This window comes from Chelon labrosus, assembly GCF_963514085.1.
Source record: "Chelon labrosus genome assembly, chromosome: 18".
In the NCBI taxonomy this organism is placed as follows: domain Eukaryota; kingdom Metazoa; phylum Chordata; class Actinopteri; order Mugiliformes; family Mugilidae; genus Chelon; species Chelon labrosus.
This window is the reverse complement of record NC_140351.1, coordinates 17,501,498-17,513,290: the sequence shown is the minus strand read 5'-3', so window position 1 is coordinate 17,513,290 and position 11,793 is coordinate 17,501,498. Positions and strand designations below refer to the sequence as shown.

Below are 11,793 nucleotides of genomic sequence, written 5' to 3'. Positions count from 1 at the left end.
GACAAAATATATGTACTGTTTAATGAGTTTCCTGGCCACAGGAAAACGTATTGTAATACCACACTTTTCACAGTTTTCCTTACAAATGCTAATGCAATTAAAAAAATTATGAAGCCTATTTTACCTTGGATTCTGCCTAGGAGGAATAGCTGGACGGCTACTTTCAGAGTTTCATAGAACACGACCTTGAGTGCTTTATTAATTTCCTCATTTTTTTAGGGCAACACCTCGGGCTATTCACCTAAAATATGAGTCAGGGGATCACTCGAGGCATTAGATCTGAAATTAGACAATTTCCAGTTAAAAAAACTTAAACAGTTCATTAACTATTTCAATTATAAATTCCTGTCGAGGAATAATTAAATGAAAGTGATCGAATTGGCTTCGTTGTTTTCCCTTTCAATTATTCAAAAGGTGGTAATTATTTAAGACGTTTAACAGTCTGGTTAACAGCCAATCATGTCAGAAGTATGTGAATGAATGAGGCTATGTCATTCCACTTTGCCGGAATTATGCTCAAATTTCATTCCGAGCAACAAAGACAGGACTTTAAAAAGCTAAATGCAAAAGAGATTATCATGCTGAATAATCCCATTGTGAAGTCGAGATGCTCTGAAAATGCTTTGCACCAACTGGCATTTAACCACTTGAATCAGAGGCCTCATTCAGGAAGATGAAAAACTCGTCTGAAACAAACAGTTTCTCCCTGCAGAGAGTAAATTAGCGACCGGGTTCACTTTGGAATAAAAGACATGTGGATTTTTTGTTTGGACAGAAATCAGTGGCGCCTTTTACTCAAGGAGTTAAGTGACCGAGGATTCACAGTCCTCACACTGACTCATTGTGTTTTGAAATGCACTGATCTCAATGTGTCATCTTTGGAAAGGTGTGAATATATCATCTGCATAGCGGTCATCAAAAATGCAAGAAGAAACAAGACACAAACTCTATCCCTGACTGATACACAGCATAGAAAATCCAGATATATGCTAAAGCATAGAAAGAAAACATACATTTATTTCTGAAAACACAGAGTAAAGGTTCAGACTCACACAACTATCATTCATGAATAAATAAGCTTTGGTGTTGTATGCTGACATGTTGACAGCAACACATCACATGGCCTTGTACTTACAAGCTGGCCTTTCTTCTTCCATTACTCTGAAAAGTACATTTGGAGAAAAGAAAACATGAGCCCTATTCTGTCACTTCCAGCAGATTGAAATTCTAGTAACGTAGCTGGGTTCCTACAGTATTTCCAGTCTTGGCAAGTTCACAGCCCCACTTGGGGTCAGAGTAATTCATCAAGATGATCGCTGAACAATAAGGACACATCGGTTCGACGTGTTATGTGCGACACCTAACAAGCAGACAAATACTTCAGGGAGGATCTCATGGGTGGAGTGAAAAATGTGTATGTGGCAATAACAGCTTAAATTGCGATGCCACAGTGGAGGTAAAGAATCACTCCCACATCAAAATGAACACGACACAATGACACCTTTTACACAAACTCACAATTACTAAACAAACACCAACTTGACAAATTAGAATGATAGAAAAATATCCATATGAGATACAATGTGCATTAACACCCAACGTTACATGCTAGGGACAGCACACAAAGGCACAATAAAACTCCTCTATAATGATCAGTGTGGCAAGGAGAAAAAGGCACAAAAAGCTGCCTTTTCTATAATGTTTGAAGAAGTTTAAAACACCTACAAAAAGTGTGTAAACATTCGAACCTGTAGTTCATGGTGAGATTTTTTTGGATTTAAAATTTGAAAAGTAATAAACATGCATTTGCTGCAAGGCCTGCAAATAGAAAGCTTAAAGGGGTATGCAAACCCTCTGAATAAAACATGTCTTTTCCTAAGTCTTCTGGATTGTGTACTCTATACTGAATATTGTGTATGCACGTAAGATCTGCAATCTTGCAGGCGTCCTGTATACCTGAAGCCTGAGTCCAAGTCAAGAAGTGTGTTTTGAGAACACAGTACACAAGTTCGGAGCATCATTCACAAGCAGGAATTTCTGCTCCTTGTGTACTCTGCCAACCGGCTGTCAAACTTCCACTTCTCCGTCTTTGCATTTTATTGACTCCCCCCCACATCTAGTGGCCCAGTGCTGCTTGCCTCAGCACATCGTAGCCTAACACCTTGTCTGTCTGAACCTACTCCTGCTTTGCCAGCTACTGACACACACTCATGGCTGTAATTAGGTGTGGGTGGTGCAGTGCCGACAGATATCGTTAATTTCCAGGGACAGCTGACAGCGGAGCTTGACAGTGTCGGCCTTGTCTGCGGAGTAAAGGAAGAAGCTGTGATTCAAGCTAAAAAGGTTTAACCTCTAATGCTGTACGGCACATTTATTGTCACCGCAAAAACAAAAGGAGGCAGGCAAACACATATTACACACGGCGCTTTCTGCTGCATGATTGTGGGAGAGTGTGTAAAAATGCAGAGCAGCCAATAAAGAGCTCAGCGCTACAGCCACTGAGGTGCGCTGAACTGCACTGCTGTATTATATCTCTGCACAACTGGTGTCTCGGAGAGGCTCGTTAATTCATGGTTTCACCGTGCACAATATATTTGAATCGCACGCGACCTTGCAGGATCATAGAGCAAACAGAAGGTTCCCTAATAAAGAATTCCATGTTTCTCTGTGTTCAACATCCTGTCAGTCATAGCGCAATCTCTGTAAGCCAGACACACAGAGGCACACACTGTTGGATTTATGTGGCCGTCCCTGATTCAAGACCTCCTCATATTTTCTCTCCTGTCATTTCCCAGGACCTGTGATGTAAAGTTATAGTCTCTGACAGCATTATATTCTGCCAGTAATAGGAATAATTGATGACTGGCTATTTATGGGGGATGAGACCAGTTTGGTGGGACAAGGTCAGAGATGTGATTTACAGGAATGCGCCTGGAGGATGAGAGGCGCAGAAAAAAATAAAAAGCGCTCCCTTTTCTTTGGACAAGGGAGGTGTGTGCTCTCTGCCAGCAGAAGGAGGGCAGAGGAAGTGTGATGTTTGCATTTGAGAATGAGCAAGGTGAATCACAGCTGCTCAACACAGTAAACAGTTTGATACCTCCAGTTAAATGCCTGATTAGCACTCACATGTTTCTGCAGAAGCAGAGACTACACTGCATGACAAGAGCCCTTCTGGTGTCTTGAAGTCTGCTGCAGTGTATTTTCATCTGCTCCAGACTAAACAGCTGGAAGCACGAGAATATAGTCGTTTTTAATAAGGAGCCCCTTCGCAGCGTCACTTTGAGTGGGCTGCGTTAACGCCTTCGTATTCCTATAATTAGCAAGGAGCGGTGTTGCAAAGCAGGTTATCCGGCAGTGACTCCAAAAGCAACTGCTAAGCTGATGTGATTTTGTGCATTAGCATCACCTGTATGACGGAGGGGAGGTGGGGGGGAGAGCAAAGGGGCACTAAAGCTACTCAGACACCTTCCTCGAGCAGGAGAAGTGATAAACGCCGAGCGTGGCTCCACATGTGTGCAGCTGCATATTTCATGGTTAGTTACAGGGCCACGCTCAATCCACTCTGAGCAGATGTTTCAAACAAATCCCGCGGATTAGGAGGAAACGAGTGTTAGGACTGGCAACAATTAGATAAACACTCATAGTATCCTCCGAGGTAAGTGAAATAAGTGGTGGGAAGGAGAGGAGCATGCAGTGTTTTGACTCGACGCGTGGCTCAATGCAGGTTGTGTGCTGAGGCAAATTGGTTTTATATGATGCTGACCATGGTGCTGAACCCACAGCTTTTACATGGGTGCATTTACTATCAGTCACTGTTGAGACTTGTAGTGCGTCTGTGTTACCAAACCGTCTTTTTATAGCGTCTGCTCTGTTGTTTTATAATATTTATGGACAGATGGGTGCCACAGTCGCACCATGACATTATTAAAGTCTGATAGGATATTTTTTGCAGCTGCCGCTTTCCACCTATTTCTGTCTTTACGGCTACAGGTCTTGTATTGACAGGGATTAGGAAGAAAACCAATTACGTTTTCAATAAAAATCATCTCCAACCAACAGATCCTTTACTGACAGATGGCTAAACGTCAATGTTCTGTTGCAGGCTGTGATAATTTAATTACATGAACCACTGTGGGAGATTTTCACAGGACGCATGAGATCTTTTATTCCAGATGGACCCGGAGAGAAACTCCATTACAAGTTGAGCAGAGCACAAAATACAAATTGGATTTGTATTGCTCTGTTCAAAATCACGCAGACAGGAGATGAGGAGAGAATACCACGGGGGTTTCATAGGTGGTGGCAAGGAAGTATCATCCATCATAAAGCAGCAGGATCCACGTCTCCTCAAGCAACCCCTGCTCACTGCAGAGTAAGACTAATTACGAAGAGGGAACGTTTTCCGAGCAACGCCAACACTCTGACAAGAAAGAGAAATCGTCTTCTTGCGCACTAGTGTCTTTGAAAACAAAGCTTTGGCTCGTGTTAAGTGCAGGCAAAAAAAAACAAACAAACACGCACGAGTCTCCACCATGCCCGCAAAACGCCGCGTTCACCACCTGATTGGACTCAGTTCCCCCTTCAGACCACTGCGTGGTTCATTCCAGCGCCTCTGTATCCTCAGTGCGAGGTGTATTTTTGATGCCATCCACACTGCTCCGAGCGGTTCAATCTGGGCGCACAAGCAAAGTGACATTTCGATGGAGATTTTTTAGAATCAGCGGAGATCTTCCGGTGCGGGACCGCTTTGTGCGTGAACTGTCGACAGGGTGAGTTACTGTTTTCTGGATGCGAATGACTGGCCGTCGACTTTTCTTCTCTTGCGCCGTTTGTCAGACTCCTAATGCTCAAAAGTGAGGATGTGTTTCTGAGGTGATGCTTAACAAGTGTCTTTGTTGGTTTCCATCTGCGAGCAGAGACATGTGCGGATGCCTCATGGGACAAAAGAGCTCCATGGGGGATTCCTGAATATTGAAACGGTAAAGTTCTTAATGTGGAGAGAAACACTTATGTGAGATATCTTAGAAACTATTTATTACTTAATTGAATTATACTTACAGTGTATTTTCCCACTGAGCAAGAGGCGTGCTGTAAGGAACAGCTCCCACCAAACACAAAATGCTAAATCTGCTGAGGTGAAATATTGTAAGTTTAAATGTTGCCTTATGTTTGTAATACTACACCAGATCAGACAAGATACCTTCCCTCCTTTCAGCTGCAAATGTCAGCCTCAGAAAAACAGAAAAACTCTCCTCGGAAAAAGAAAATTGTGTAACCAGTGAGCACACCACAGTTTCCCAATGAAGAGCTTTAGACAGAGAGAATGTCACTGGCACTCTTGCAGTTTTAATCACAAGCTTGCTACCGCCTGTTTGGACACAAAGATGAAATGAAAATGTCAAAGTATTGTTTCATTCTTAATTTGTTTTTACCTGCAGCTGGATCCATTCATTCCTTTGTTGGCTAATTGTTTATTTTTTTTTTTTATCTGTTTTCATCTGCATAGAAGAAAAATCAGAATTTCAAAATCAAATTATAAACAGAAGAAGAAATAAAAGGCAGGCATTCACAGCACTGACAGATTACTTATTTTTGGGAAAGGAAAAGATCGCCTAAAAAAAATCTAACATTGATGATAATAGATAAAACATAGATTCCTGCAGCTTTCAGTGTAATTTTGTAATTTTCTCTCAAAAGACTATGAAGCTCAGAAAAGATAGCAGATGAAGTGACTAATTTTCCAATTAAAAAACTAGAAATATCTTCCGCTCTGCAGCCATGTCAGGGTCGTGAAAATCCCCCACCGCTTTCATTTTCAACTCTGCCCTCCGAGTAGAAAGTAGAAGACCTCTTGATGGGTAATAAGCCTTCGTCCCTCACCTTAAATCCCCACAAGGTTCTCGGGCAAATACGCCGCGAAACCAGCCGGCTCAAGCAAGTTTCAAGACACTGACTGAACTGAATTGACATTTTACCGATAGAAAAAAAACAGACTCCAGTCAGTCTGAGTATTTCTGTCTGTCAGCCCCCCTTCACTCCTCTCCTGCATGCAAGTATACATTTCTTTCCTGTCTACCTGTTCACAGGGCAGTGGGAGTGACAGCTGCCTTTTGAGGCACCTGCCCTGAGATGTCAACAGAGAGAACACAGGAGCGCTTTGCTGAATGCCGCATGTTTGATTGCTTCTTCCCTTCATAAAGCTTGTCCAATTTCATGGCTATTACGCTTGTTAATAGGAGCGGGGAGAAGAGAGAACGCAGAGCCTGTTGCTGTGCTTGGCTGGAACCTTTGATAGGAGGGCATGGATTGTGATGCTAAGAGACCGTGTCACATGTCACTTACACACAGAAGCTGATAGAGACATTGTTCGTGTTATTGCCCACTGGGCAGCATTGATGAAGCAGAGTGATTGATAACAAGCAAATCAATCTGACACAGCCCCTTGGGTGTAAAAGTGCACATGAATAAAGCATTTCACCAGAAGTTCCGCATTGTATTTTTAGTTTTCTCTCTTTGTTGATTTTCCTACTTACTTTATTCATCCAATTAATTCTTGGTTAATATTGCCAAGAGTAATGTTGTTAAAGCCAAGTGGCCACAGGAATATGATACTATTGATTAAGTCTTGCGATTTAAATCCAATCCAATTAGGGCCAATTATTCCAACAGTATTATATGCATTAGTTAGAATCATTATGGACACTTCAGCAAGAGCCCTGGGGGAAAAAAGCCCTGAGCTAGTCATCCAGATATTCTCAATGTCACAAAAGGAGACATGCAAAATGAATGATCCTATTTAATATTTAAAAGTAGGGCTAAAACTCTTAATACACCGTGTCAGGATAAGAGACTGTGATCTGGATTTTAAAGAAGCCTGGGAGGATCGTTAGAGGAAGGAGCGGCTCATAGGACCAAAGCAACAGGGGACATTTAAACAGCGCATAAATAAGAGCTTCTGATTAATGATTAAAATTAACATCTTATGAGATCGCTAAATCAGGCGTGCCTGAATATGTTTTCCAAAACGCAGGGCATAAAATCATTATTGCCCCCAGTGATGCTGCTGAAAAATCTGTGCTTCTGTGAATCACATATTGTGTGTTAGTTTTCGAAACAATTGATTCTTGGCTTTCGAAAGCTTTTGCCTATTTTTCACTTGAAGTTTAAAGTAGATGGAATAATGGTATAAATTAACGTTGATGTAATTGTTCCACTTGTCATGAAGCCGGGCTCGTTGTTTAAACTGGATGCAGCGGTTGCAAGTCATAAAGATCAATACAAGACCGAACAAACGTTTAGCTGTCAGACAGCAGAAGCCTTGAGATTCATTGTTTCTGCTCTGTTGAACATTGTCTAGTGTAGACTCTCCCGTGAATGCACTGACAGAGGTTGGACGTCAAATCTTTTCTTTCCTGAGCCTGAACTGGAGACAATCCTATTAATACAGAGCATCTCTCGAACAGACACTCTCATTCAAAGTGAAACAGACACCACCCTCTTTGCAACCACTTAAAACATATAGGTCCACAGAGCTCAACAGAGAGATCTCAATATTGGATAGAAAATTAGACAGTCCCGAATGAGTCTGCAACAAAGACTCCACTTAAAACTGTTAATTTTGCAACAGAGACCCGAGTTTGATGAAAATCAAAGGACAGCAGTGGGATGATGAAACTGAATATTTATGATCTTTTCCCGTACCAGAGATGTCACCGAGTACTTTTGAGCGTTTTTAACAGCAGATGAAATTGCACTTGAAAGTTGTAGGCAGGTTGTTTGACAGCCAAAATGAGAAACTCAAGTGCTTTTTACTATAGCAAATCACTAAACTACCTCTCTTGTTAATGACACAACGATGTACACTAGTGCATTTACACTTTCCTACAGTGAAAGCTACACACTGTATAAGTACCTACACCTTTAGCATGTGTTGTTGAGAATTACATATTACAATCACATTAAGTCAGTGTGTTCCTCTTCTCGTTCCATACCGCAGAATGCTGTGTGCAGAAACTGTCTCTGAATCTTTTGGGCCCTTGGCTGCGGGGCCGTGAGCAGCTACCATGACGTACCCCAACACCAGCACACCGACGGCCAACTTCAGCGGAGCTCTGGATGGCCACGACTCTGGGGGAAACATCTACCGGCCCTTCTCTCTCTTCAGTGTGCTCACGCTTACTCTGCTTGCAATGCTGGTGGCGGCCACCTTCGTGTGGAACTTGCTGGTGCTGGTGACCATCCTGAGGGTGAGGACATTCCACCGAGTGCCCCACAACCTGGTGGCTTCCATGGCCATCTCGGACGTGATGGTGGCCGCTCTGGTCATGCCCCTCAGCCTGGTCCACGAGCTCAACGGCAGGCTGTGGAAGCTGGGCCGCGTGCTGTGCCAGGTGTGGATCTCGTTCGACGTGCTCTGCTGCACGGCCAGCATCTGGAACGTGACAGCCATCGCGCTGGACCGCTACTGGTCCATCACAAGGCACCTGGAGTACACACTGAAGACACGCAAAAAGATCTCCAATGTGATGATCGCCTTAACGTGGCTGCTGTCGTCCATCATCTCCTTGTCGCCGCTCTTCGGCTGGGGGGAGACATACTCAGAGGGGATGAAGTGCCAGGTGAGCCAGGAGCCGTCCTACACAATCTTCTCCACCTTTGGAGCGTTTTACCTCCCTCTTTGCGTGGTTCTGTTTGTTTACTGGAAGATCTACAAGGCTGCCAAGTTTCGGATTGGCTCCCGCAAGACCAACACAATCACACCCATGGCAGAGGTAATTATTCATTTTCTTTTTTTTTAAACTCCCTTTCCCAGTACTTATGAGTCATAGTATTATTATCCACCCATACCTCCACCTGACACTGATGCCCCTGACCTGCAAGTATGGAACGCTGCGCAATTATTTTTTATTTTGCTGATGAGCTCAACAGCAGTCCCGGAAACATAAGTGTCGGATGTATGAACATACGGACAAATAATTGAAGCCATCCTGTTCATCATCAGCAGATTGTCAATGTGCGTACACGGAAGGTGGAAGGCTATGAACACCGTCTGCAGCATCTTTAATGGGCCACTGCACCTTCCTGGCAGTGGGGCTTCTTCTAATCAGCAGACACAAAGGTCTAGTGTTGTTCTACAGGTATTAGCTTAACCAAGGAAATTTCCCTGAGAAGATTCAGTCACAGACACTTTTCACCTACAATTTGAAAAGTCCCCCCATCAGAAACAGAAATGACTCCACTTTTTGGCATCTTAGAGCTGGTGCCTTTATCTTTCACCAGTGAAAAGCGGCTTGAGGAAATCATTCAGCCTCTGATGATCCTGAGAACTTAGCAAACGTCTACAGAAGGAAGAATGTTTCACCGACAATGCACAGGGAAAGTCCCGTTTCCCCAAATCCTCAGCGTTTTCTTTTGTAACCGTAACATCTGTTGGCAAAATCATGAGCCACTGATCAAGGTGGAACAATCGCTGAATGAATTAGCACAGTATGTTATTGCATTGACAGGCGTTTATGTCAGGTTTGATTATGCAGGCAATCAGTCTTGTAGCCACGGCAGTACCTACAGCTCGTGTCGTATTATATGTGTCTCAATACCCAGTCAAAGATTAGTCTCATCATTTCCACGCATACGCGAGCCCTGCAAAGTGTCTGCACATAACTGCACCTAACTGATGTGAGAGGTGGCATCAACATCCGAGATAATAAACCTTCTGCACTCATCCATCAAAAGACACCCACTCCACCACATATACACACGCCTATATATATGCACATGGCACCAGAAATAGAGTGCACTGGTGTATAGGTGTGATGCACAGATTCTGAGCTAGTTGCACAAATAACTGTCTTCCAAAAGCAAGAAAAGTAATGGTATCGGAAAATTGCTCAAGTCACAGTAAATATGCAAAACGACTGATTCTGTCTCTACGTTTTTGAATTAGATTAAAAGCCAGAATTGCCTCAACTGCTCATTAATGAATGTCTTGTTTAATTAATGTGCAAACACTTTGTGCCATCTGTTTAGATCTGACTGCTGTACTATTTTTGCAGTATTTGTTAAGTAACCCCTAGCAGGAAAGGCGGCAACTGTACAAACATTAGCAATAAGCTAGCTAGCGCCATTTGCACCAATTGTTTGTTTAAGAGTGTGCGCGTGTGGGGCGGCCTCATCTCCGGCTGAAGGCAGAATTTTTTATTCTTTCTGTTATTTCTTTCAATTCTCTCCCTTTTCCTTGTCCTTGTACATTCATGGAGCAGATTCATACAGCCCCAGAATGAGTGCTACTTCCTCTCTCATGTTGGAACATTTTCATTTGTGCTCAGCTGAAGCCTCTGCTTGCCTGGCAACTCCACCGTGCTGACATGAATCCTGGCTCTCGTTCACCAAAGATAGGACTTGCAGAATTTTATTCTGTATACATTTTTTATTGTTAAATAAAGTAGATGTATAAATTAATGGGCATCAGAGGATTTGGACAGAGCCAGGCTAGCTGTTTCCCACTCCTCAAAGTAAATATTGCTATGCTAAGCTAAGCTAATCACATCCTGACTAAAGTTTCATTTGTAAACTGAGTACAGAATATGTACTTGTACACTTGACACCAATCCTTCTTCTAGCACAAAGACAAACCAGACGTTAGTATCTTAAGTCAAAGGCATATCATAATTAATCTGCTTCTAGTGAAGTATTTGTTTTAGCCGCTGCATAGTCTATAGAACGCTGATGTGTCATAAACCACCCCTGGAATTTCAAGCCTTCCTCCCAACAGCAGTATGCTTTTAACTCTTGGCCTCTATCTCATTCGTTATACGCCCTGCTGACCTTTATTGATTCAACTAAATTCACTCCAGAGCGGACAGCTTCCTCCATCCGAGGAGCGCAGGTTCTTGTTTAAATCTTGGAACAGAACACAACAGCGCTGAGTGTTAGCCCGCCGCAATTCGCTTCATTTCGAGGTTTGTCCTTATAAAAGCTGTGACCCGGGCGACTCCGGCGGATAAACAAAGCATAAAGTCAGCCCTGAGCTGTGCTAGGCATCAAATATGAGAGGAGAAAGTCAGCAGATAAATGGTGACATTTTCTTTTTCCCTTTCCTGGCTGCGCAATATGATAGTGAAAATGGCACAAAATGGGCTTCTAGAAAATGCAGATTAAACTCTGTGTGGTGTGTTTGTTGTGAGTTTGTATGAAATGAATGAATAAGCTTCTGCTTCTGCTGGCTGATCCACCTGTTGATTCACACTTCTGCTCAGAAGCAAATAATCCATCTTTTGTTGAGCAGCCACAAAATGTTCAGTTCGGTAATTGCTTCCCTTTGGCCTACATTGTTACAGATATTGCTTTTCTCGTTCTAGAGCTAACTAGGTTTGTCTGATTGATTAATGAATCGATACTGTAGCCGATTTGTTCTTTGCGTCACAGGTAAAGGAGGAAGCGCAGCAGCCCCAGATGGTGTTTACTGTGCGTCACGCCACCGTGACCTTCCAGACCGATGGGGACACATGGCGCGAGCAGAAGGAGAAAAAGGCGGCGCTGATGGTAGGCATTTTGATTGGCGTGTTTGTACTTTGCTGGATTCCCTTCTTCATCACTGAGCTCATCGTCCCGCTGTGCTCCTGCGACATCCCACCTATATGGAAAAGCATCTTCCTGTGGCTGGGCTACTCCAACTCCTTCTTTAACCCACTCATATACACCGCCTTTAATAAGAACTACAACAACGCCCTGAGGAACCTCTTCTCCCGGCAGCGCTGAGCCACTCTGCACATTTAGCAGACAAACTACACCAGC

At 43.2% G+C, this 11,793-nt stretch overlaps 1 protein-coding gene across 2 annotated transcripts; it reads left to right on the top strand.

Annotated features, from left to right (window-relative positions):
• The first annotated feature begins 5,740 nt into the window (after positions 1-5,740).
• On the top strand, positions 5,741-11,793 carry htr5ab (5-hydroxytryptamine (serotonin) receptor 5A-b). Of its 2 annotated transcripts, none has more exons than XM_084566138.1 (2): positions 5,741-8,771; positions 11,425-11,793. In XM_084566138.1, the coding sequence occupies exons 1-2, from the start codon at positions 8,064-8,066 to the stop codon at positions 11,755-11,757; spliced, it is 1,041 nt and encodes a 346-aa protein (XP_084422264.1). In that variant the 5' UTR covers positions 5,741-8,063; the 3' UTR covers positions 11,758-11,793. The 2 variants fall into 2 exon arrangements, with proteins under 2 accessions (XP_084422264.1, XP_084422265.1); XM_084566139.1 differs by having other exon boundaries at positions 11,389-11,793.

Coding starts and splice junctions, on each gene's coding strand:
- htr5ab (XM_084566139.1), top strand. CDS start 8,064: ATGACGTACCCCAACACCAGCACACCGACGGCCAACTTCAGCGGAGCT. Junction 8,772..11,388: donor CAATCACACCCATGGCAGAG/GTAATTATTCAT, acceptor ATTGATTAATGA/ATCGATACTGTAGCCGATTT.